This window comes from Molossus molossus, unplaced genomic scaffold, assembly GCF_014108415.1.
Source record: "Molossus molossus isolate mMolMol1 unplaced genomic scaffold, mMolMol1.p scaffold_m16_p_14, whole genome shotgun sequence".
Classification (NCBI taxonomy): Eukaryota; Metazoa; Chordata; class Mammalia; order Chiroptera; family Molossidae; genus Molossus; species Molossus molossus.
In genome coordinates, this window is record NW_023425349.1 from 78,228,089 (window position 1) to 78,255,956 (window position 27,868).

The 27,868-nt window shown below is 38.3% G+C and overlaps 1 protein-coding gene across 2 annotated transcripts in view; it reads left to right on the forward strand.

Moving 5' to 3' along the window:
- The window catches only part of IFT74 (intraflagellar transport 74), a 106,481-nt gene that overhangs the window by 71,322 nt on the left and 7,291 nt on the right, over positions 1 to 27,868 (forward strand). For both annotated transcript variants that reach the window (XM_036261026.1, XM_036261027.1), the window contains 3 exons: positions 947 to 1,073; positions 26,752 to 26,915; positions 27,445 to 27,570. In XM_036261026.1, the coding sequence (XP_036116919.1) occupies positions 947 to 1,073; positions 26,752 to 26,915; positions 27,445 to 27,570 (417 nt within the window). The remainder of the gene's footprint in view (positions 1 to 946; positions 1,074 to 26,751; positions 26,916 to 27,444; positions 27,571 to 27,868) is intronic.

Consider the following 27,868-nt stretch of genomic DNA (forward strand, 5'->3'; position numbering starts at 1 on the left):
TTTGCATTTATCTTCAGATAGAGCGGGAGGGAGAGAGGGAGGAAGAGAGAGAGAGAAACGTGTGAGAGAGACACATCGAGTGGTTGTCACCCACACAACCCTAACCAGAGCCAGGGACAAACTGCAACCGAGGTACATGCCCTTAGTGGAGACCGAACCTGGGACCCTCTGTTCCATGGGCCGATGCTCTTACTGCTGAGCAAAACCAGCCAGGGCTAGTCTCTCACTTGTTATTTTATTTCCTTAAACTATTAGTCTATCTTTCTAGAAAAATTCAGCTGATTAGTTTGGAAGATGGGGAAAAGGATGACATATATATCAATATTATATATATGTATATGATATTAGTATTCAGCAGTAAGTGAGGGACTAATTCAGAGTAATTATTAAGAGTAATTATTTTCTTCCATTATTAATTTATCTGAACTTTTAGAAGTATCATTTGCACATATAAACTTCAAAATCTAGATATTATATTGGATATGTTAATATATGTTTTTGAAATATATTTCTACACTGTAATTTGTATTATAAATAGGAATTCTGTTCTTGTAAAAGTACAAGATATCTAATGAGTATCTTGATTCACTAAAACATATTTATTGAGCAGCCACTAGTGTGGTATCATGGGAAGAGAAATGCATGATTTCTTTTTAATATTCTTAGTGTTTTAAGACTTGAATCAGTTCCTAAAATAATTTTGTTGAATTTTTTGTTTATTGAAATAAAGCAAATATAAAAAAGTTCTTAATTTTAATTTAACCTGTACTTATTGAAAAAACCTTATTTGAATCTTACTGTATTCTGTAAAACATATATAATGGATGCTGTATTTCAAAAAAGAATACCCATTCAAAACATCCAGTCCTTTAGCAGTGTTTTCTAAGAGTTTTATTGAAGAGTTAAATTGGTGGAATTTTTTTTTTTTATTTCTCTGTAAATACAGAATATAAATCGTATGAAACAGATATCTTCTATCACCAATCAAGAGCTGAAGATAATGCAGGATGATCTCAATTTTAAATCTACTGAAATGCAGAAATCACAAAGTACAGCTAGGAATTTGACTTCAGGTGAGAAAACACCCTATAGTTAAAAAGCCTTTTTTTTTTTCTGTTACAAATTGGAACTTTTAAAATCTACTAATTTTATTCTCTTTGATTTTTTAAAAAAGACTGAGGATATGATTTATAAATGCCTATTGCTCCAGTCATTTATAGTCTCAGAATTTTGTGTGACTTTTCACATCCACTTAATAGTATTTTATTGGATAGTCTCATTCATTTAACATTTATTAAAAACTTTCTCTATGCCTGTGCTATAACAGATATTCCAAGATTTAAAAAAAAAAAAAATCAGTCTGTTTCCTCAAGGAACCTTCAACCTGGTAGAATGACAAGTAAACAATTAAAATATAATGAAATGGTGTTATGATAGAAGCATAAAAGCAATGGAAGTACATTCATCAGGCTCATGTCTACCCCAGTCTTGGGTAGTTAGCAGAGTTATCCTAGCGGAGATAATGTTTTCATTATAATTAGTTTCAGCCATGATGACTAATATGAGACTGGAGCAGCACTGTCCAACAAAAATGTAATGCCAGCTACATACATAATTTTAAATTTTCTAGAAACCATGTTAAAAAAGTAAAAAGAGACAGATAAATTTAAAAAATGTATTTTAACCCAGTGTATCCAAAATATGATTATTTTAACGTAATCAATATAAAAATGATCAATTAGATTTTACAGTCACAGTCCATCTAACTTTGGACTAGACACATTCAATGCTCAAAAGAGCCATATTTGGTCTGGCTGGTATGGCTCAGTGGCTGAGCATCAATCCATGCACCAAGAGGTCGCTGGTTCGATTCCTGGTCGGAACACATGCTCAGGTTGTGGGGCCTGATCCCTAGTGAGGGGCATGCAGGAGGCGGCCAGTCGATGTTCTCTCTCATTGATGTTTCTGTCTCTCTCTCCTCTCTTCCTCTCTATCTTAAAAAAAAAAAAATCAATAAAATATATTTTAAAAGAGCTAGTAGGTATCATTTGGGTAGTATAGGCAGAGATTAGAAACAAGTATACAACATTGAACTTAAAGAGCCTAGGATCAAGTCCTGTAAAAATTTGCATGGAATCTAGTTTTTTTAACTAGTGGGTTCTAAATACAGGTGTTCTTTATGCTAACATGTGTGGTGACTTTGAATTAGCTATGTTTTCATTTGTCTGCTTGGAATTACTCTGGTAGCTGATGAAATCATAGGGAATGAAACTTAGTATTTGCTAACATAAAAATGTTGAAAGATTCTTGAAATATAATAATGGATCCATAATATCCATTGATATGAAATCCCAAAAAAGCTCTTTGCAGCAAAACCTAATCTGACCTGAACTAAAATGAGGCTATTTACAGTCTTTAATTATCCTACCTAGTGTGACTGTTCATACTTTTTGCTGCAGCAGTATTCATGTACTTGATGACAGGTTGCTTGCCTCAGATCCTGCTGTGGGAGTTATATAATAATCAGTACATGCTCTATATTACTTTTCTAAAATCAGAAGAATTCTACATTCTAAAACACAAACTTCCTAAGAGTTCTATTTAAGGGATTATGGACCTAAAAATACACACTGAATGCTATTAATATACAATTGAATTTACATTAATGATATAAGTGGACAGTTGTTATTCTATACATTTAAGTAAAAATATCCTCAGGTGAGAATTAACCAAAAAAAAAAAAAAGATTACCTTCTTTTTTAAGACTGAATAATATTCCATTGTATGTACATACTACATTTTCTTTATTCATTTATTTGTTGGTGGAATTTTAGGTTGTTTCTACCTCTCAGCTTTTGTGAATAATGCTACATTGAACATGAGTGTGCAAATATCTCTTTGAGATTCTATTTTCAATTCTTTTGGGTATATAGGACTATGGATATTTTTATATATATATATATATATTTTTTTTTTTTTCTGTAAGCTAAAAAATTTTGTTTAATTAGTCCATCTAGCAAACCTCTTTTTTGTGTGTTTTAGACTATAATTTTAAGTTTTTTATTTATCTAAGTTCAGTATTCAAGTTTTTGCCTCCTTTAAGCTGACTTTGTATAAATGGCTGTTGAGAAAGATACATTTTTTTTTTTATCCTCACCCGAGGACATTTTTCCATTTTTTGCACAGATAGAGTGGGAGGGAGAGAGAGGAAGAGAGAGAGAGAGAAATATCGACGTGAAAGGGACACATCGAGTGGCTGCACCCGCACGACCAACCAGGGCCGGGGACAAACTGCAACCTGCCCTTAGCGGGAACCGAACCCGGGTCTCTCCAGACCACAGGCCGATGCTCTAACCGCTGAGCCAAACTGTCCAGGGCAGAAAGATACATTTTTTAAAAAGGCAAATATCAATACCAAGAAATGAATTTAATAATCAGGACTTTGTATTCCTTTTATAACTTTATACTTTGTGTCTACATTGCCTTTTAAAATCTAGAAATTAAATTTTCTCCAGAGATATAATTTGAAAAATAATTAGGATAGGTTTCAGTAGAGATAAGAATTTAGCTTATTACTATTATAAAGATTTTACTGAAAATTTCTATTATTAAGGTTGGAATTCTCTGACCCCTACCATTAATTTTATTTACTCAGTTATTTTTTCTGTTAATTTATTTTATTTTTTATAATTTATTATTTATTTATTAAATATGTTTTTATTGTGTGTGTTTTTTTTTAGGGAGATAAAGATAGAAACATTGATGTGAGAGAGAAATACCAATTGGCTGCCTCCTGCCTGCCCCCTACTGGGGATTGAGCCTGCAACCCAGGCATGTGCCCTGATTGGAAATCTAACTGGGACCCCTCAGTTCATGGGACGATGCTCAATCCACTGAGCCACACCGCTGGGCTATCATTTATTTTTTATTGAATTTGTTGTGATGACATTGGTTAACAAAATTATATAGGTTTCAAGTGTACAAGTCAACAATATATCACCTGTATATTGTATTGTGTTTTTACCAACCCAAGTCAAGTCTTCTTCCGTCACCATTTACCCCCCTCTTCTACCTACTCCTACACCTCCTTCACTCTGGCAATCACCATACTGTTGTCTGTGTCCATGAATCTTTCTTTCTTTTTTTTCTTTGCTCGATCCCTTCACCCTTCACACCCAGTCCCCAATGTTCTCTCCATTGACAGCTGTTAGCTGTTCTCTGTATCTATGAGCCTGTCTCCATTTTGTTAGTTTATTTTGTTCATTAGATTTCACACCCAAGTGAAATCATATGGTTCTTATCTTTCTCTGGCTGGCTTATTTCATGAAGCCTAATACTCTCCAGATCCATCCATGTTGTCACAAAAGTTAAGATTTCCTTCTTTTTTATAGCTGAGTAGTATTCCATTGTGTAAATGTACTACAGCTTTTTTATCCACTCATCTATTGATGGGTACTTGAACTGCTTCCAGAACTTGGGTATTTTAAATAGCACTGGGATAAACATAGGGGTGCATATATTCTTTTGAATTGGGGCTTTGGGTTTCTTTGGATATATTCCCAGAAGTGGAATTGCTGGGTCATAAAGCAGTTCCCTTTTTAATATTTTGAGGTAATTACATACTACTTTTCACAGTGCTTCTACCGTCTGCTTTCCCACCAGTGCCCATCCTCACCAACACTTGTAGTATGTTGACTTATTGATGATAGCCATTCTGACAAGTGTGAAATGATATCTTATTATGGTTTAAATTTACATTTCTCTGATGATTAGTGACAATGAGAATCCTTTCATATGTCTATTTTTTCATCTGTATGACCTCTTTGGAGAAGTGTCTATTCAGGCCCTTTGCCCATTTCTTAATTGGATTGTTTGTTTTTTTGGCATTGAGTTGTATAAGTTCCTTATACATTTTGGACAATAAACCCTTATCAGATGTATTGGCAAATATGTTCTCCCAGTCAGTGGGTTGCCTTTTTATTTTCTTGATGATTTCCTTTGCTGTGCAAAAGTTTTTAGTTTAATGAAGTCCCCGTTGTTTATTTTTTCTTTTGTTTCTCTCAACCAAAGAGATATATCAGAAAAAAATATTGCTACGAGAAATGTCCAAGATTTAACTGCCTATGTTTTCTTATAGGATTTTTATGTTTCGAATCTGACATTTAAATCTTTAATCCACTTTGAGTTTATGTATGATGTAAGAAGGTGATCTAGCCCTGGCTGGTTTGGCTCAGCGGTTAGAGCGTTGGCCTGCGGTCTGGAGAGACCCGGGTTCGGTTCCCGCTAAGGACACGTACTTTGGTTGCAGTTTGTCCCCGGCCCTGGTCGGTCGTGTGGGTGGCAGCCACTCGATGTGTCCCTTTCACGTCGATGTTTCTCTCTCCCTCCCACTCTATCTGTACAAAAATTGCAAAAATGTCCTCGGATGAGGATTAAAAAAAAAAAGGTGATCTAGTTCCATTTTTGCATATATCTGTCCAATTTTCCCAACACCATTTATTGAATATACTATCTTTAACTCATTGTATGTTTTTGCCTCCTTTGTCAAATATTAATTGACTATAAAAGCATGTGTTTATTTCTGGGCTCCCTTTTCTGTTCCATTAATCTATATGTCTATTTTTATGCTAGTACCATGCTGTTTTTATTACTTATGGCCTTGTAATATAGTTTGCTTTCACATGATTCCTCCAATGTTGCTCTTCCTTAAGAATTCTGCTATTTGGGGTCTTTTGTGGTTCCATATAAATTTTTGGAATATTTATTCTAGTTCTGTGAAACAAGCCATTGGTATTTTGATAGGAATTGTATTGAATCTGTAGATTGTTTTTGGATAGTATGGACATTTTATTTTTTAAGTTTTTGGTTTTTTTTAAACTGATTCTAAAGAAAGGAAGGAGGAGGGGGGAGGAGAAGTGGGGAGGGAGAGAGAGAGGTGGAGGGAGAGAGAGACACACACATTGATGTGAAAGAGAAACATGGATTGGTTGCCTCCTGTCAGGGATTGAACCCAAAACCTGAGTATGTGCCCTGACTGGGAATCAAACCCACCACCTTTTGGCATATGAGATAACACTTCAACTAACTGAAGCACACTGGCTGAGCTAGTATGGACATTTTACTGATGTTAATTCTTCCTATCCTGAACACAGTATATGCTTTCACATATCTTCTTCAGTTTCCTTCCTGTGTCTTATAAGTTTCTGAATTCAGGTATTTTACATCCTTAATTAAATTTATTCCTAGGTTTTTGGGTTTTTTTTTTTTAAGCAATTGGCCGCCAACCTGGGCATGTGCCCTGACCAGGAATCGAACCGGTGACCTCTTGGTACATGAGTCGATGCTCAACCACTAAGCTACATCAGCCAGGCAACCATTTTAAATATGATGTGTCTTGGTGTGGACCTCTTTGGATTTATCTTGTTTGGGACTCTGTGCTTTCTGGATTTGTGTGTCTTTTTCCTTCACCAGCTTAGGGAAATTTTCTGTCATCATGTCTTCAAACAGGTTCTCCAGCTCTTGCTCTCTCTCTTTTCCTTCTGGTACCCCTACGATATGAATGTTTTTACACTTCATGTTGCCCCAAAGTTCCCTTAAACTGTCCTCATGTAATTTTTTTTCTTTGTGCTGCTCTGATTAGGTATTCTCTGTTACCTTGTCTTCCAAATCACTGATTTGAGCCCCTCTTCATCTGACCTACATTCCTTTTAGCTCTCACTAAGTTCCTTGAGGATCCTTATAGCAAATTTTTTGAACTTTATATCTGGTAAATTATTTGCCTCCATTTTATTTACCTCTTTTTTGGATATTCCTCTTGTTCTTTCATTTGGGTCTTGTTTCTTTGTCTTCCCATTTTGACTACCTCTTTGTATTTGTTTCTACGTAATAAGTAGATCTGTTATGACTCCCAGTGATAGTATGGTGGCCTTTTGTAGTAGCTGTTTTTGGGGATCCGGTGGCATATGCTCTTTGATCACCTGAGCTGGTTGCTCCAGGAATGTTCCTTGTGTGAATTATGTGAGCCCCCTGTTGTAATTGAGTTTTGATTGGTATTAGCCTATCTGTGCACATGATCTATCTCAAGCTAAATGACTGTGATGATCAATCTTGACCACAGTGTATGAGCTGCTGTGCAGGTGCTGACCACACTACGCAGAACTCGCCACAGCAGGGTCTGATGCCTGCCAAGATCTCCCTTTGGATGTGCTATTTGTGAAGCTACTTGAATCCTTCTCTGATGTTGTATGAAGCTGGCCACTGGGTGTTTGGTTCTGTGACCTCTGGGTGCAGGCTAGTATCAGGCGCTGCCTATATAACTGACCCTGGAGAACCTGTTTAGAGCTACAAACCTATCCACATTTTGTTGCTCTTTTTTCTGAACTAGGGTGTGTGTGGGCAATAGTACCAAGCTGTGCATCACATCTGGCTTTCACTTGCACCAAGTCTGGGGGTAGATCTGCAAAAGGCCTAGGGTACCCTGAGATTTTCCTCTGCCTGTCTGCTGCCTGTTAGGTTCAGTCACTAAAAGAGACTCTGGTGGTACTCGAGTTGCATGAGGAATGTTCTCAGTGAGTCACTTGGTAGGGGCAAATGGTGTTCACCATACCGATACAGGTTCATTCCATGTGCCAGTGCTGAGTCTGGGGCCAATCAGCGAAGGTCACAGGGTATACCAGGTCTAGCTGCCACCCACCCGGTGTCCACATCTTTGTCCACCACCTTTGTGGTGGGGTAGGGTTTCAGGAAATTGTTACGGTGAAGCCAGCAGAGTTTTTCAGGCCCAAACAGACCAAGATTTGGCTATTTGTTTTTGTTTGTTTTTTTTTCTTTATTGATTTTAGAGAGAACAAGAAGGGAGAGGGAGAGAGATAGAAATATCAATGAGAGAGAACATTGATTGGTCACCTCTTGCGTACCCCCCACTGGGGATTTGGCCCACAACCTGGGCATGTTTTCTGACCAGGAATCACACTGGTGACCTCTTGGTGCATGGGTCAATGCTCAACCACTGAGCCACACCAGCCAGGCCAAGATTCTGTCATTTGAAGGAAGGGCTCTGCACTGGTTGGGCATGCGAGGGGAAAAAGGGCCCCTGTCCTAGATCCAAACAACTTAATCTGTCCCAGATTCCACCTGGAGCCTAAGATTAGCAGGGTGTGGCCACCAGGAATCTAAAGGATGGAGCTACTGGATATTCTGGTAGGAGGAGTGCTGGTCAGGGGAAGGAGGGAGGTGTGACTCCCACTTCAGAGCTACACAGCTCAGTCACTGACCCCACCTGAGTCTGCCTGGACCTCTACACCCCTGCCCAGGCAGCTGACTCCTCAGCCAGGTGTGAACGCCTCAAGGTGGGTAGACATGGAGTGCAGAGGGTGGGGCTTTTGTATTCCTCCAGACTGATGCTGTAAGGAAACGAGTGCTCCATCCAAGAAAGATGGCATCTGTAGTGTGTGAGAGGGATTCAGCACAGGGATCCTGGCAGCTGTTCCTTCAGCTCTCTCCCCAGAGCCACAAACCCCAGTCTCTCCTCACACCACTTTAGTCCACTCTGCCCTCACTTTGCCAAAGCCCAGGTTGAGTGCCTGCAAATGAGATACTGTGTGTTGGCCCTTTAAGAGTGTGCCTCTGTCACTAGCAGATTCCAGTTACTTCCTGGCTGACAGAATCCCCTAATTTTTACAGCCAGATGTTATGTGGGTGCCTCTTCCCAGCTCCGGTGCTCTGGGCTGGGGAGCCCAGCACAAGGCTGAGAACACTCCTCAAGGGGAATCTTTTCTGCTGAGACATCCCTCAGGATTCTCAGCTCCTGCCTGTGGGAGCAGGGCCAGCCCTTTTCACATCCCCACCCTTCCTACCAGTCTTCTTGTGGCTTCTGTAACCCTTTGCTATAAGACTTCTGTTCAGCTAGTCTTCAGTTGGTTATTCATTTGATTGTTCTATAATTTAGTTATCATTCACATTTGATCCAAGGAGGAGGTAAGTGTAACTTCAACATACTCCCTGCCTTAGATCCCCCACCATCTGTGGATCTTCTGTCAAAAACTTATGTCCATTTTTTAATTGTGTTGTTTTTCTTCTTGTTATTGAGGATTAAGAGTGTGTTTTTAAAAAATACATGGATAAACAGCTCTTTATCAGATCTGTGTTTTGAAAACTTTCTCTGTGGCTTATGTTAAAATCAGTTGTCAGACTGACATCCACAAAAATATCCTGCTCTCTTCTGCCTTCTGCTGTCCTAACCAATAAGGGGCTTCTTTCTCTTTCTCCAGGCAGAACCTGGTGAATTCCCACCTCAAGGACCTATGTTCTCTGCTCACAGGGTGGGGTCCCATTTCTGGGCAGACAAGGGATATGTCACTGACCATGGCCTCACCTGGCAGCCTCAGACCAAGTGGACACCACCTGACCTGACTTTGAAGGAAATGCAGGCTCTGTCCCTCATACCCACTGAGCAGAGCCCCCTTCAGAGAAGCTGGATGTGCTGGGTGTGTGGGCTGGGGGCTGGCACAGGGCAGAGGCAGAGGTCACTGCTGGAGGATCTTTGTGGTTTGGGGGTTGTGATGTGACCCAAAGCCTTGAGCCTGATGCTCTGACCCTCTGGCACCTTCCATGAGGCCCCCTGTAAGGTCCCTTCTGTTCACACAAGCTCAAGTAGTTCCTGCTGCTGTAACTGAGAATGTCACCTGGATAGAGCATGTTCACAGTGGTCCCTGTGACTGGCTGAGCCTCCCCAGATCTGCTTTCAGAGGAAGGGGCTCCGTACTTGAAGGGAGAGGGATCAGGTCAGAATGTCCTGGCACGTACCGCATGTGTCCGGAATGGTAAGGCCGGGCTGCTCAGCTCAGTTGAGTTGTGGAGCAGGGCGGGGCAGGTATGGGCTAGGGATGGGGGAGGGGAGGCATAGAGCATTCTAGGGGCAAGATAGATGGGACCTTCCAGCTGGGCGTGTCACTCCCAGGTCCCTTCATTTCTTCCACTCCTTCTTCCCTCCCTCCCCTAGCTCTTGCCCACCCCAAACAAGGCTCAAAGTGCTTTCCCAAACAAGGCTCAAAGTGGACAAGCTGATTTTGGATACGGTGAACTGCCCCTAACATTTTAAAATTGTGTTTACATTAGATCAAGAGTCTCCACTTCTACAGATCTGTCCAAAAATAAACAAAGATTTATAGACACAGATATTCCCTTCAGCTTGATGATGGGAGTGAAAAATCAGAGATGGTGCATGTTCTACAGCAGCATTTCAGAATTTCTCGTGGACACAGAAAATGCCAAGGAGGAAGAGGTCTGACTGGCAGTGTCTACCTCTAGGGAAATGAGGTTCTGGCAGGGTACATGCCCCAGAATTCCCCCACCCAACACCCACAAATGCACACCCACACATGTGAACACGCACAGGTGCACACACATGCACACACTGACACAACGTGCACACACAGAGAAAGGACTGGAATGGTGAGACCCCTGTCAGGGCTCTCCTCCATGGAAGGACTTTGTTCTGGACTTGATTCTGACTTGCTTTAGAATGCATTATTGTGGTATAATAAACCTTTATTTTTCTTTTCCAAATTCTTTAAAAGTAAAAACTAAATAATGTACTTTACTCCATAGTTGAGTGATAAATGTATAACACTGAACATAGACTTTAATATTTTTAGGACTTTCGCCCTGGCCAGTTTGGCTCAGCGGTTAGAGCGTCAGCCTGCGGTCCGGAGAGACCCGGGTTCGGTTCCCGCTAAGGGCACGTACTTCGGTTGCAGTTTTTCCCCAGCCCTGGTTGGTCGTGCGGGTGGCAGCCACTCGATGTGTCCCTTCACGTCGATGTTTCTCACTCTCTCTCTCTTCCTCTCTCTCCCTCCCACTCTATCTGTACAAAAAATGGAAAAAATATCCTCGGGTGAGGATAAAAAAATAAATAATATTTTTAGGACTTTCGCCCGACTGGTATGGTTCAGTGGTTGAGCGTTGACCCATGCACTAAGAAGTCACCAGTTCAATTCTCGGTCAGATCACATCCCAGGTTGTGGGCCAAATCCCCAGGAAGGGGCATGCAAGAGGTGGCCAGGCAATGTTCTCTCTCATTGATGTTTCTATCTCTCTCTCCCTCTTCTATCCTCTCTCTCTAAAATATAAAATAAATTAATAATATTTTTAGGACTTTCAAAGTCATACATACATTATAAAAAGTCAGATATCACCTCAAGGAAAATATGAGATTTGCAAGTCCCATCCAAGAGGTGACCATCATATGTGGCCTGTTGGGCATCTCTCAGGCTCAGCCTCTCTCATTCTGTTTGTCTTTCTCTGTCACATGCCGATTCATTTTCACATATGCGTGTCTACCTGTTGAAGTGACATATATGTAGTCTAACAGGTAGAATCCTGGATGCAGACGATTGGGCCACATGTCTCACATAAGAGGACCCCTGAAAAACCCCTTGTGTGTTGTTGGTTGGATTGGTGCAGCCACTGTGGAAAACTGTGAGGAGTTTTCTCAAAAAGTTAAAAATGAAACTACCTCATGATCCAGCGATTCCACTTTTGGGAATATATTCAAAGATACCTGAAACACTTATTTGAAAGAATGTATGCACCCCTATGGTCATTGCAGCGTTATTTACAACAGCCGAGATTTGGAAACAGCCCAAGTACTCATCAGTAGATGAGTGGATGAAAAAGCTGTGGTACATTTACACAATAGAATACTACTGGATCATAAAAAAAGGAAATCTTACCTTTTGCAACATCATGGAGAGACCTGGAGAGTATTAAGCTAAGTGAAATAAGCTAGTCAGAGAAAGACAAATACCATATGAACAAAATACGTGGAATCTAATTAACAAAATAAACAGAAACAGATTTATAGATACAGAAAACAGACTGACAAATGTCAGAGATGAGGGTAGTTGAGGACTGGGTATAAAAGGTAAAAGTATTAAGCCAAAAACAAAAAACCCACCTCGTAGACACGATAGTATGATGATTACCAGATTACCAGAGGGAACGAGGGGTAAGGGGATATTGAAGAGAGTAAAAAGGGAGATAAATGGTGACGGAAAGAGACTTGACTTGACTTTGGATGGGGAACACACAATACAGTATACAGATGGTATAATGTAGAATTGTGCGTTTGAGACATTTTATTAACCAATATCACTGTAATAAATTCAATTAAAAAAATTTTTTAAGTTTGAAAACCACTGGTCTGTGAAATAAGTAAAGGGGCAAGTATCTGTCAGCAACAGTTTTTGTTTATATTTTTGGAAAGGAAACTCCAGGAATAAACAAATGTACTGATGGCAGAATATTTGAGAAACATTTCCCCTGGTCAAAGTGGTTCCTTCTGAGATTTTGCTACTGTGTACACACTGCTTGGTAAACTTTGCAACTTCATAGCATATCAGAAGGAACTAGTCTGCATCCTCTTCCTGTCTCTTCCCTTGGAGAAGCTTTTAGCTTTTCATAGGGACCTGCTGTTAAAGGAAGATAAACTTTACCCTATACCAACCAACTATTTTCTCCCTTTTGCTTAGGAAAAGCAGTTTGTATAGCTCCTAAATGCATTTCCTTAATATATCTTCAAATTAATCTTGTGGTTAGATTTATATAACTGTTTTCACCCAACAATCAAAATATACAAGCTAAGTGTATTTCCTATTTGGGCCATTGAAACCATAAGCCTGAGTGATTTGATGAGCACTTAAAGTCTCATCTTAGAGATATGAAACCAACTAAACAAAACCCTGTCAACAGCATTTAAGTCCATATACATATGTGTTTTTTCATAACATATGTTAATATGGTTGAGTCTTAAGACTCTTAAAGGGACAAAAAATGTTTACATTTAGTTTTACTAACTTAAATTTGGTTGGTAAGAGCCTTCTATATTAAATCAATGTCTTTTGAAGCATTTTTTTTTTTTTAATATTTTACACTCTATGTGATAATTTTTATATTTGTAATTAGGGTCACCAATTTTTTTTTTTTTGAGGTAAAAGTAATTTTTTTAAAAATTATTAATTTTGTTACAGATGTTTCTCCTTTGTTTACCCTTTGACACCCTCCTCCCCGTCACCCCTCCCCATCCCCAGCTTTGTTATCTATGCCCATTGGTTATGCATACATGCATATAAGTTCTGTGGTTTATCTCTTCCTCCTCAACACTCCCTCTTCTGAGGTTTGTCAGTCTGTACCCTACTTCTATTTCTCTGGGTCAGTTTTGTTCATCAGTTTGTTTAGTTCATTATATTCCACAAATAAGTGATATCATGTGATATTTGTCTTTCTCTACTTGGCTTGTTTCGCTTCACATAATACTTTCTAGGTTCCTCCATGTCATCTCAAAGGATAAGGGATCTTTCTTTCTTACAGCTGCATAGTATTCCATTGTGTACATGTACCACAGCTTATTTATCCATTTGACTACTGATGGACACTTGGGCTGTTTCCAGATCTTAGCCATTGTAAATAGTGCTGCTATGAACATAGGGGTACATATATTCTTTCTGATTGGTGTTTCAGGCTTCTTAGGGTATATTGCTCGAAGTGGGATCACTGGGTCAAATGGCAATTCAATTTTTAACTTTTTGAGGTAACACCATAGTGTTTTCCATAGTGGCTACACCAGTCTGCATTCCCACCAGCAGTGAACTAGAGTCCCCTTTTCTCCACATCCTCACCAACACTTGTTGTTTGATGATTTGTTGATGGCAGACATTCTGACAGACTGAAGTGAGACCTCATAGTTGTTTTAACTTGCATCTCTCTGAGGATTAGTGACGTTGAGCATTTTTTCATATGTCTCTTGGCCATTTGTATGTCCTGTTTGGTGAGGTGTCTGTTTAGGTCCTCTTCCCATTTTTTAATTGGGTTCTTTGTCTTCCTGTTGTTGAGTTGTATGGGTACTATATATGTTTTGGAAATTAATCCCTTATCTGATACATCATTGGCAATTATGGTCTCCCATAGAGTGGGTTCCCTTTCCATTTTTATGATTGTTTCTTTTGTTGTGCAGAAGCTTTTTAGTTTGATATAATCCCATGTGTTCATTTTTTCCTTTGTTTCTCTTGCCTTAAGTGTTGTATCAGTGAAAATTCTGCTGTGTATAATGTCTAAAATTTTGTTACCTACATATTCTAGAATATTTATGGATTAATGAGTTACATTTAAGTCTTTTATCCATTTTGAGTTTATTCTTGTGTATGGTGTAAGTTGAAGGTCTAGTTTCACTTTTTTTTCTTTTTTATGTAGCCGTCCAATGTTCCCAACACGATTTATTAAAGAGGCTACCTTTACTCCACTGTATGCTCTTGCCAACTTTGTCAAATATTAATTGACCATATTGCCTTGGGTCCATTTCTGGGTTCTCTGTTCCTTTCTGCTGGTCTATATGCCTGTTCTTGTGCCAGTACAAGGCTGTTTTGATTACATTGGCTTTGTAGTATAACTCCATATCTAGTATTGTGATTCCACCGACTTTGTGGTTTTTTTTCAAGATTGCTGTGGATTTTTTTTTTTTGTTCCATATGAACTTGTGAAGTATTTGTTTTAGTTCTGTGAAATATGTCGTTGGTATTTTGATGGGGATTGCATTGAATCTGTAGATTGCTTTGGGTAGTATGTACATTTTAATGATGTTGATTCTTCCAATCCATGAACAAGATATGTGCTTCCACTTTTTTATATCTTTCTCTATTTCTTTTTTCAATGACCTGTAGTTTTCTGTGAAGAGGTCCTTTACTTCTTTGGTTAAGTTTATTCCTAGGTATCTTAATTTTTTTGCTGCGATAGTAAATGGTATTGTTTTTTTAGTTTCTCTTTCTGTGAGTTCATCATTGGTGTACAAGAATGCCGTCGATTTCTTGACGTTAATTTTGTATCCTGCTACTTTGCCATATTCATTTATTAACTCTAGTAGATATTTGATGAAATCTTTAGGGTTTTCTATGTACAATATCATGTCATCTACAATAATGACAGTTTCATCCTCCTTTCCAATTTGGATCCGTCTTATTTTCTCTTCCTGTCTAATTGCTGTGGCTAAGACTTCCAGTACTATGTTGAATAAGACTGGCGAAAGTGGGCATGCCTGTCTTGTTCCCGTTCTTAAGGGGAATGTTTTTAGTTTTTGCCCATTGAGTATGATATTGGCTGTAGGTCTTTCATATATGGCTTTTATTATGTTGAGATATCCCTCTATTCCAACATTGCTGAAGTGTTTTTATCATAAATGGGTGCTAGATTTTGTCAAATGCTTTTTCAGCATCTACTGATATGATCACAGGTTTTTATCTTTCATTTTGTTTATGTGGTATATCACATTTATTGATTTGTGAATATTGTACCCTCCTTGCATCCCTGGGATGAATCCCACTTGGTCATGATGAATAATGTTTTTTGATGTATTGCTGGATCCACTTTGCTAATATTTTGTTCAGGATTTTGGCATCTGTGTTCATCAGGGATATTGGCCTGTAGTTTTCTTTCTTTGTAGCATCTTTATCTGGTTTTAGAATTTGGATTATGCTGGCCTCATAAAATGAATTTGGAAGTGTTCCATCTTCTTGGATTTTTTGGAATAGTTTGAGGAGAATGAGTGTTAGATCTTCTTTGAATGTTTGATATTACTCCCCTGTGAAGCCATTCGGGCCTGGGATTTTCTTTTTCTTTTTCTTTTCTCTTCTTTTCTTTTCTTTCTTTTTTGGTTCAGATAGAGTGGGAGGGAGAGAGAGGAAGAGAGAGAGAGAGAGAGAGAGAGAGAGAGAGAAAGAGAAAGAAACATCGACGTGAAAGGGACACAGCGAGTGGTTGCCACTGCACAACCAACCAGGGCCGGGGACAGACTGCAACCGAGGTACGCACCTTTAGCGGGAACCAAATCCAGGTCTCTCTGGACCGCAGGCTGACGCTCTAACCACTGAGCCAAACCGGCCAGGGCTGCTGGGATTTTCTCAATCACTTCTTCAATTTCCTTTGTTGTTATTGGTCTGTTCAAGTTTTCTATCTCTTCCTGGTTCAGTTTTGGGAGGTTGTGTGTTTCTAGAAATGTGTCCATTTCTCTTAGATTGTGCAATTTGTTGGTATATGATTGTTCATGGTATGTTTTGATGATCCTTTGTATTTCTGAGGTGTCAGTTGTTACTTCTCCTCTTTCGTTTCTGATTTGGTTTATTTGGTTTTTCTTTTTGTGTTTCTTGGTGAGTCTGGCTAAAGGTTCATTGATCTTGTTTATCTTTTCAAAGAACCAGCTTTTTATTTCATTGATCTTTTGAATTGTTTTTATTTTAGTCTCTATGTCATTTATTTCTGCTCTGACCTTTACTATTTTCTTTCTCCTACTAGCTGTAGGTTTTGTTTGTTTGTTTGTTTGTTTACTTTCTAGTTCTTTAAGTTGTAGGGTTAGAAAGTCAATTAGGGATTTTTTTTTTGTTTCTTGAGGTAGGCCTGTAGTGCTATGAACTTCCCTCTCAGGACTGCTTTTGCTGCATCCCATAGATTTTGTGTTGTTTTGTGTTTGTTTTCATTGGTTTCCAGGAAGTTTTGGGGTTTTTTTTTAATCCTCACCCGAGGACATTTTTTGTTCAGTTAGAGTGGGAGGGAGAGATAGAGAGACAGAGACAGAGACAGAGAGAGAGAGAGAGAGAGAGAGAGAGAGAGAGAGAGAGAGAGAAGCATTGACATGAAAGGGACATATCAAGTGGCTGCCTCCCGCACGACCCAACCAGGGCCAGGGACAAACTGCAACCAAGGTACATGCCCTTAGTGGGAAACGAACCTGGGTCTCTCTAGACCACAGGCTGATGCTCTAAGCACTGAGAAAACTGGCCAGGGTTCCAGGAAGTTTTTAATTTCTTCCTTGATCACCTTCATAACCCATTCGTTGTTTAATAATGTGCTATTCAGCCTCCAAGTGTTTGAATGGTTTTGTGTGTTTTTATTGTAATTGAATTCTAGTTTCATGTCACTGATCTGATAAGATGCTTGATAGGATTTCAATCTTGAATTTGTAGAGACTTGCTTTGTGTCCTAACATGTGGCCTATCTTTGAGAATGTCCCATGTGCACTTGACAAGAATGTATATTCTGCAGTTTTGGGATGAAATGTTCTGTAAATATCAATGAACTCCAACTGATCTAGTTCGTCTTGTAAGGGCTCTATGTCCTTGTTAATTTTTTGTCAGGAAGATCTATTTAGTGGTGTCCGTGGCGTTTTAAAGTCACCCACTATGATTGTATTGCTACTGATCTCTCCCTTGAAGTTCTCCAGAAGTTTTTAAATATATTTTGGTGCCCCCGTATTTGGTGCATATATGTTTACCAGGGTAATATCCTCTTGTTGGAGTGATCCTTTTAATATTATGTAGTGACCTTCTTTGTCTCTTATTATGGCCTTTGTTTTGAAGTCTATCTTGTCAGACATGAGTATTGCTACAGCAGCTTTTTTTAAATTTCCATTTGCTTGGAAAATTTTTTTCCATCCCTTCACTTTCATCCTGTGTGAGTCTTTTGTTGTGAGGTGGGTCTCTTATAGACAGCATATATATTGGTCATGTTTTGTTATCCAATCAGCTGTCCTATGTCTTTTGATTGGAGCATTTAAGCCATTTACATTTAAGATAATTATTGATAGATAGTTATTAGTTGCCATTTTAATTTTTTGCCACTCCCACTTTCTCTCTCTCTGTTTCTTCTTACAGTAGTCCCTTCAGCATTTCCTGCAGTGCTGGTTTGGTAGTGGTAAATTCCTTTAGCTTATTTTTTATCCGTGAAGCTCTTTATTTTTCCTTCAATTTTGAATGATAGCCTTGCTGGATAGAGTAGTAGTCTTGGATTCAGATCCTTGCCTTGCATTACTTTGTACACTTCATGCCACTCTCTTCTGGCCTGCAGTGTTTCTATTGAGAAATCAGCTGACAGTCTAATGGGAACTCCCTTGTAGGTAACTTTCTGTCTCTCTCTTGCTTCCTTTAAGATTCTTTCTTTGTCTTTAATGTTTGCCATTTTTATTATGATATGTCTAGCTGTGGATCTTCTGGGGTTCATCTTGCTTGGGATTCTCTGTGTTTCCTGGATTTGTGTGACTTTTTCCTGCACCAGTTTAGGGAAGTTTTCTGTCATTATTTCTTCAAACAGGTTCTCTATTTCTTTCTCTGATTCTTCTCCTTCTGGTAACCTTATAATGCGAATGTTGTTACATTTTGTATTGTCCCACAGCTCCCTTAAACTCTCCTCCTGCTTTTTAAGTTTTTTTTCCATTTGCTGCTTTATTTGGGTGTTTTTCTCTACCTTGTCTTCTAAGTGGCTGATTTGGTCTTCAGCTTCTTCTAATCTACTATTGAATCCTTCTAAGGTATTTTTCATAACAGCTATGTCATTATTTATTTCCTCTTAATTTTTATGCATAGCATCTACTTCTTTATGCGTAGCTTCTATCTCTTTCTTAAGCTGAAGTAGTTCCCAGTGAGCTCTTCGTAATTCTTATTAAGTTGCTTATAGTTCTTACCAAATTGTTTGAGCACCCTTAAAATCATTGCTTTGAATTCTTTATCTAACATGTTACTTTCTTCCATTTCCTGTAGTTTCTTTTCTAGTGATTCCTCCTTTTCTTTCCTTTGGGTGTTGTTTCTTTGTCTCCCCATTTTAGCTGGTAGCTCTAGACCTAGTGAGGGATATTTGGATGTGTAGGCAACTCACTGTATATCAAATAAGGCTACTGTGCCTCTCAGACTGTTCTGTTGTGTGTCACCTCTTACCCGCTGTGGATCCTGGAGGACTGACTACTGGGAGCTGGTATTGGTATGTCCTTGTAGGTACTGCTATTGGATTGCGTGGGCCCCTCTGAAGCTGTGTTCTCAGCTGGTCGCTGGTGTCACCTGTAGCTGTATTGCTCAGGCCCTGCTGGAGCTGCACTCCCTGCCCGCACCTTGGGAGGCTGGGTCACACAGGTCCCTCTGGAGTCCCAGCTCTGCACCACTCTTGTGGGCAGCTGTGTTGCACAGGCCTCAATGAGACAGCTGGGGAGTGCTGCTGCCCATTGGGGCTCAGCTCCTGCTCAGCCTTTGCTATAGTTTTTGGGGATGGGTCTCAGCCGCTGGTCTGTGCTTCTGTTGCCTGGGGATGGATGTCTGCTCCCCAGCCTCTGTTGCTGGGGGTATATCTTGACTCTACTCAGGCTGCTACTGCAGGGAATGGTGCTGGGTTTCTGGCCGTTTGTGGTTTCCGCAACTGGCACCTTGACAGCTCCATTACTGTGCGCTGGTCTGTGTTGACACAGAGTGTCCACTGGTCCGATGGTGCCAGGTGCACTGGTGGGCTCAGGTTGCTGGGCCCTGGCCACTCCCACTGCCTCCTCCCAGGGAAGACCCAGGTCTTCCAAAATGGTGGGACCTCCCCACAGCACAGGGTGAAGCACCCTGACGAGCTGCTTACCATGATAGCCGGCTGCTCCCAATCTACAGCACAGGAACCTTCTGCTCCATGTCTCTGCACTGCATGAGTTTGGTCGTCCACCTTCACATCCACTCACACTCTCTCACACTAGCTCTCTCTCTCACGCACTCACCCTCCCTCCGGTCCTGCCCATCGCCATTTTCCCTTGTGTCACCCAATTTTTGAATCTGAGATTTTTATTATAATGTCACCTTCCCAGTATATTTTAATCAATAATCGTTTTGGTTTATTAAGTAGAAGAGGAAGGTTTTGTATCAGCTTTGCATTTAATTTCTCTATTAAAGAATCTATACAGATAAAAAATTACAAGTGAATTTTAGTAAATCTTATATGAAGAAACCAACTAACTTACTCTTTGCCTTCATAGATAATAGGGAAACATAGAAGGAGAGAGAGTGCCAGAATCTTAGTACAGGCATACCTTGCTTCATTGTGCTTTGCTTTACTGCACTTCACAGATACTGTGTTTTTATCAACATCTAGGCAAGATCCTCTACCAGCACAAAGATTAAGATTCACTGAAGGCACAGATGATGGTTAGCTTTTTTTAGTAATAAAATATTTTAAATTAAGGTATGTACTTGGTTTTTTTTTAGATATAATGCTACTGCACACTTAACAGACTACATACAGTATAGTGTAAATATAACTGTTATATGTACTGGGAAACCAAAAAATGTGTGACTCTCTTTATTGTGATATTTGCTTTATTGCAGTGGTCTAGAACAAAAAATGTAATATCTGCAAGGTATTCCTGTATAAACTCTACCCAAATTCTGATCTGACACTGAGCTATGTATGCATTGAGTAGACTTTTGGGGACATAGGAAAAAGCAGCAGCTAGAAGTTGAAAGACCTCGTACAGAAATTTCAGATGCTACCCATTCCAAAGGAGAAAAGTTCACAGTTTTAATTGAATGAAGTTTATTGCTTATTTGTATATAAGTCATTCTTGAAAGGAGCAGTAGAGTCTCTACAATAGTCCATTATACTTAAAAGGTTATTAGACATGTGAAGAAAAACGAAAATATGAGTCAAGGAGAAAGCAGTCACTGTACATTGAATCTGGGATAAACCAAATGTTGAAATGAAAAGGACTTTAAAAGTTTATAAATATATTTAAGGACTAAAGGAAAATAAAATTATAACAAATGAACAGACAAAGAATCCCACAGAGCAATGGAAATTAGAAAAAAAGAGCCAAGTGAAAATTCTAGAATTGAAAATTTAAGTAAGTGAAAAAATCAGTGATTGACCTTAATTGAAGATGGAAGACAGTAGAAAAAAGAATTGGTGAACTTAAAGATACATCAATAGAAATTATCCAGTCTGAAAAAGATTTAAAAATGAACAGAACCTAAATGACTTGTGGGACAATTTCAGACAGTCTAATATACATATAATTGGTGTACTAAACAGAGAGAAGAGAAGAGAATGGGAGAGAAAAGATAGTTGAAGAAATAGTGGCTAAAAATTTTCTGAAGAAGAGAAGAGAATGGGAGAGAAAAGATAGTTGAAGAAATAGTGGCTAAAAATTTTCTGAATTTGATGAAAAACTAAATTTTATAGATCTGAGAAGCTCATTGAACCCCAAACAGGTTAATATAAAAGTCCTTCACCTACCCTGGCCTGTGTGGCTCAGTGGTTGAGCATAGACCCATGCACCAGGAGGTTGCCAGTTCAATTTTTGGTCAGGGCACATGCCCAGGTTGTGTGCCTGATCCCCAGTGGGGGACATACAGGAGGTGACCAGTTGATGTTCTCTCTCATAGATGTTTCTGTCTCTCTCTTTCCCTTCCTCTCTCTCTAAAATCAATAAAGAAAAAAAAAGTTAAAATAAAGTTTTAAAAATTAAAATAAAAATTCTTCACCTAAGCCTGTCATAGTCAAACTGCTGAAATGCAAAAAAAGAGAGAGAGAATAATGAAAGGAGCCAGGGAAATATATATGGAGAACAATACATTTTACTATAAGATTACATTTTATCATTAAAATTTTTAATTTTGTATTTTACTCCAAAATATGTTATTTTAATATAAAAATCTTTCACCCCTAAATCTGTACATAATAAAAGGAAGATGTTTACATTTGACTTTGACACTCTAAAATATCATCATTACTTTTCTGAGTGTGCTCATATTACTACTTTAAAATAGAGGAAAAGTGAAGGCAAAATGTTTTTGTTTTTTTTTTTATCTTCACCCAAAGACATTTCTGGATTTATCTTCAGATAGATTGGGAGGGAGAGATGGGGGAAGAGAGAGAAACATCGATGTGAGAGAGACACATCGACTGGTTGCCACCCACACTACCCCAACCCGGGGCCGGGGACAAACTGCAACTAAAGTACGTGCCCTTAGTGGGAACCGAACCTGTGACTCTCTGGGCCGCAGGCCGATGCTCCAACCGCTGAGCCAAACCAGCCAGGGCGAAGGCAAAATATTCTAAGATGAAAATGTATTACTGCTATATGCCTCTATCTACAATAAGTAGCTACTGGATGTATAGGATTATTAACATGCATTAATAATAACTGAGAACACAGGAGAGGGGAAATAGGCCAAGACATATTTAAATTCAGATTTCTTCACCTGAACATGCAGGCTAGGTATTTCATTTCCATATTAGTATCCATTTTCAAGTCAGCTGTAATCAGATTTTACATTGGTAGCTATATGGAAAGCCAAACAAAGAATGATGCCTTGAGGAAGGAAGCCTGATGTGGCAAAATCGACCGTGTGTTATTTTTTTCTCTTCCCATATTCACTGTTGCTCATAGAAGCATCTTCTTTTTTTAAATCATAAAGTAGTTTTAGCTACCTTAAAAAGGTACCTTTCACCCTGGCTGGTGTGGCTCAGTGGTTAAAGCGTCAGCCCATGGGCCAAAGGGTCACAGGTTCGATTTCCAGTCAAGGGCACATAACTGGGTTGCAGGTTTGATCCCTGGCTCTGGTCAGGGTACATGCAGGGGGCAACCAATCGATGTGTCTCTCTCACATGGATCTCTCTCTCTCTCTCTACTCTCTTTCCTCCCTTCCACTCTCTCTAAAAATCAGTGGAAAAAATATCCTCGGGTGAGGATTAACAACAAAAATGAACCTTTCATAAAGACGATAATACCACTGAGCACAGCTTCAGTTTCTTCATTTGAGATAACATTTACACCCTAGGGCTATTATGAAAAATAAATAAGATAACATGTAAAGCCAGGCACATTTTAGGTACTCAGTAATTCTGGTTTCTCTTACCTTAAAAAGGACTTTTAAAGTCAGAATCAGATGGTAAGTTTTAAAAATACAGAAGGTAGATATATAATTCTATTAGAATGGAATATTCTTTAAAATATTGTTTTGGGATTACAAATGTAGTTCATATTTATTAGAGAGGATTTGGGGGATATAGAAAAACATAAATAAGAAAATTAAACATATTTCGAATCCCATTATGAAGAGTTCATTACTATTAGAAATTTGGTATTTATCTCTCCAGTCTTTTTTCTATATTTTATCCCATCTTCAAAAAAAGAAAAAGCCTTTTCCAAGTGTTCTCTGTCCAGCTATCATCATTCCCTTTCAAAGTTTTCACAGATATCGTGAAACCTTCCTCTTACTCTTGGTCCTGTTTCTTTCTAAGAAATGTATTCTCAACAGATACATCAAGGTCCTCCTGGTCAGTAAATCCAACACATATTTTGCAGTCTTCTTCTTTTTTTAATCTCTAAATATTATGCACTACAAACCACTTCTTGAAATGTCTTTCTCCCAATGCTTCTGATTTTCTTCTTACTTCTTTGGTCATTTCTTACTCTTTTTTCAGGGATCCTTCATGTCAATTTATTCATATAGGTTCTGTCATGAATCCCTTTCTCTCAATGATTTCAATCATTTCTGTGGCTTCAGTCATCTCTATGGTGATGATTTCAAAATCTGTATCTTCAGATCTCACAGGCCCATACATGACATTGTACTTATCTCTATTTAGATGTTTTTCAGGCATTCCAAACTCAACATATCTTAAATTGATTTCAACCCGTCATCTCACTCCATTTCCAGACAAAAGTGTGTATGTCTCTCTCTGCTTATTCCACCATCCATTCATTTACTCAAGTTGGAATAAAATTCTGCATTGATTCTCTGCTCAGCCACTGTGTCCAATCAATTGTTTCATTACTCCCATATTCCTAATATGTCTTGAGTCCTTCCAGATCTCTCCTGCATTATTTTATTTATTTCTACCTGACACAGCTATATTTCAATATATAGTCCTATGCTTTCTACTTTGTTCATTGCTATATCCTCCATGCCTAGAACTTTGCCTGGCACATAGAAAGCATTTAATAAATATTGTTTAATTTTTAAAAATTCAAAATCAACTACACTAGTCTAAGATTTCTTGCCTAGATACTGAATCAACACTTACCTGACTGTTCTGCACATGGTTATGCTATTCCAATTAACTGTCCACATTGTAAGCAGAGTGAACTTTCTAAAATTTAATTATGCTACACTTTGATTTAAAACTCATTTATGTCTTGCCCTTCTAACCCTTAGGATAAAAAGTCCCTGTGCCCTATCTTGACTTAAAACGTCCTTCTTGAGACCTGGCCGGTTTGGCTCAGCGGTTAGAGCGTCGGCCTGCGGTCCGGAGAGACCCGGGTTCGGTTCCCACTAAGGGCATGTACATCGGTTGCAGTTTGTCCCCGGCCCTAGTTGGTTGTGCAGGTGGCAGCCACTCAATGTGTCCCTTTCACATCGATGTTTCTCTCTCTCTCTTCCTCTCTCTCCCTCCCACTCTATCTGAACAAAAAATTGAAAAATGTCCTCGGGTGAGGATTAAAAAAAAAGTTCTTCTTGAACTGAAATCCTTCTTATTTTTCAGTTTTATCTCCTACTCCCACCCACTTTGAACCCTGAGTTCTAGTCATATCAAACTTCTGTTATTTGCTCAAAGGTAACATGCTTTCTTACCTCTAGACTTTGCATATGTTTTCTCTGGAACACTTTTACTTTCTCTTTTGGTTGGTTGATTCCCAGTCCTTAAGGCCTCAGTTAAAGAAGATGGTTTTAAAGAGCTCCATTGATCTTGCTCTTATGGCACCCTGTATTACTGTTTGTTTGTTTTTAATCCTCACCCGAGGACATTTTTTCCATTTTTTGTTCAGATAGAGTGGGAGGGAGAGAGAGAGAGAAACATCGATGTGAAAGGGACACGTCGAGTGGTTGCCACCCACACAACCCAACCAGGGCCAGGGACAAACTGAAACTGAGGTACATGCCCTTAGCGGGAACCAAACCCGGGTCTCTCCAGACCGCAGGCCAACGCTCTAACCGCTGAGCCAAACCGGCCAGGGCCACCCTGTATTACTCTTTACAGTAATCCCCCTTATCTGTAATTTTGCTTTACATGGTTTTAGTTACCCATGGTTAACTGTGGTCCAAAATATTAAATGCAAAATTTCAGAAATAAATAATTCTTAAGTTTTAAATTTTACACCTCTTTGAGTAGTATGATGAAGTCTTGCACCATTCTTCTTCATCCTGCCGGGGCCTTGAGTCATCCCTTTGCCCAGCATATTCACGCTGTATATGCTAACTGCTCGTTAGTCATTTATTACCATTTTGATTATCAGATCAACTGTCTTGGCATTGCAGTGCTTGCATTCAAATAACCCCTATTTTATTGTTATAATCATTCTATTTTATTAGTAGTTATTTATAAATTAAACTATAAATTAATTTATAAATTAAACTTTATCATAGGTATGTATGTATGTGTGAGAAAAAAAAACAACATAGTATATATAGAGTTCAGTATTATTCGAGGTCTTAGGCATCCACTGCGGGTCTTGGAATATATTCCCCTTGGATAAGGGGGTACTACTGTAATTATCCAATTTAATGTACATGCTTATTTAATTGCATGGTTCTACTTCTAGAATACAGCTCCTTGAGTGCAACTAATGTCTCTGCTGATTTCCTTTATATCTTCAGCAGCTGGCACATAGTAGACACTCAGTACTTTTGAAACAAAGAATGAGACACACACATCAACATGTGCGCAGTCAATCCTCATTATTCATGGATTCTCTATTTGTGAATTTGCCTACTCACTAAAATTAATTCGTAACCTCAAAATCAATACTTAAAGCACTTTTATGGTCATTTGTGCACATGCATAGATTGGTGAAAATTTTGAATTGGCTGACATGCACATTTTAAGCAGAGGGTAAAATAAAGCAAGAACTTGTTTTAGTTCTCATACTGTAAAAGTGTCCTTTTTGTGGTATATTTAGTGCCATTTTTTCCTACATCTTGTGCTTTTTGTGATGATTTTGCTATTGAAAATGGCACCCAAGCATAGCGCATATGTGTTGGCTAGTGTTCCTGCCCACAAGAAGCCGTGATGAGATATGCTTATGGAGATAAGCTCTTCTCAGGCATAAGTTGGCAGTGAGTTCAGTGTTAACTGATCATCAGATATATTCTATACGGTGTGTTTAAACAGAAACACATAAAACAAAGTATATATTAGTTGGTTGAATAAATTATGACCAGAGACTCACAGAAACCTAACTCTGTATATCACCTACAAGCAATAGTTCAATATTTGCTAACTTAGTGTTCATGGTGACTTTATAGACTATAACTACCACAAATAATGAAAATTAACTGTATATATAATTATAAAATTAAGTTCAAATTATAAAATATATATATAGTTTCATAACTTACTTTCCACTACATAACTGTATATATATCATACTCCTATTTAAAATAATGGCTCTTGCCTGGTCTGTGTTGCTCAGTGGATTAAGCATCATCTCATGGACTGAGAGGTCCCAGTTCGATTCCCAGTCATGGTGCATGCCCAGGTTGTGGGCTCGATCCCCAATAGGGGGCATGAAGAAGGCAGCCAATTGATGTTTCTCTCTCACATCGATGTTTCTGTCTCTCTCTCCCTTCCCCACTCTTTAAAAAAGTCAGTTAAAAAGTAAAATAATGGCTATTTATCTCATAATATATGTTATATTATTAAGTAAGAAAAGTACTGTCTCCTATTGTACGTTTGTATGAGCATGAAGACAAATATAGCTAACACACATTTCACATAAGTTAAGTGATTACCTGGGTGAGGGTGAGGATTCATTTTTCTTCATTTATCTTTGTATTGTCTCACTGGTTGTAATGAATATGTTTCTTTTGCCAATTCTTCTATAAAACATGATTTTTAATAGTTGCATTGCATTTCCTTTTGTGAAAGGAATAAAGTTTCGGCTAATTATGGACTTGAATTTTCCTGTTTCAGACAGTCAACGTCTACAGTTGGATCTCCAGAAAATGGAGCTTCTGGAAAGTAAGATGACTGAGGAACAACATTCTCTAAAAAGCAAAATTAAGCAAATGATGACTGATCTGGAAACATTTAATGATTTGTCAGCTTTAAAGTTATCAGGTGAAGAAAAGAAAAAGGTAAATTGTAAAAGTGTTCAAAAATTATAATTCAAGTTGTTTTTTCTTTATCAAATTTAACATGTTTTTCATAGAATTTATTATTTTCAGTTGATTGATGTATAATAAGAAAAAACAAAGATGTTTACATATGTAGTAGAGATCAGAATGATTTAAGTTTTAAACCAAAGGTAAAAATTGAAAGCAAGGTATAGAGCATTTCAACAAATATGAACTTTGTTAAATGCAGATTTGATTACGATATTTCCCTATTTAAGACTTGTCGGTTGGTTTTCACTGGCATTTACATTAAAGTAAATTTGGTAGAGTAGGAGGAGATATGGAAGCCTTAAGAGAATTATTAATGTAGTTAATATTAATTTAGCTTATTATAGTTCAAACGATGTTTTTACAAACAGGGTTTTAGAGTAAGTATGGCCTTGGTAGAATTTTATCAGAATATCATTGAAAGTATTTCTCAGATTCAGTTTGTATTGGCTTACTAGATATTGCTAAATCCTGTTATTTACTTCTATTTGGATCTATCTAGAAATTACATCAGGAGAGGACAGTATTGTCAACCCGCAGAAATGCCTTTAAAAAAATAACAGAGAAGCTAAACACTGAATATGAGACACTAAAAACACAATTACAAGAAAATGAGACACATTCTCAGGTAAAAAGAAAAAACAAACTTTGAAATTCATTTTTATTTATAGATTATCTGTCCTGTTCTCTTAACATTTTCACCCCAAAATGAACCTTTTCTTTTTTTTTCCACCTATTTTTATTTACCTTCCAAATTTTCTGGCTTTGTAGATGGCCAGATAATCTTCACTCAGAATGAATTTACTCTTTCTTTTCTGCTCTGTTACCACCCATAACAGATCATTCTTATCATTTTTGTGTGGGTCCTTCTAGACTATGTATATAGGATATATGTACACATTTATATACAGTAAAACCTTGATATA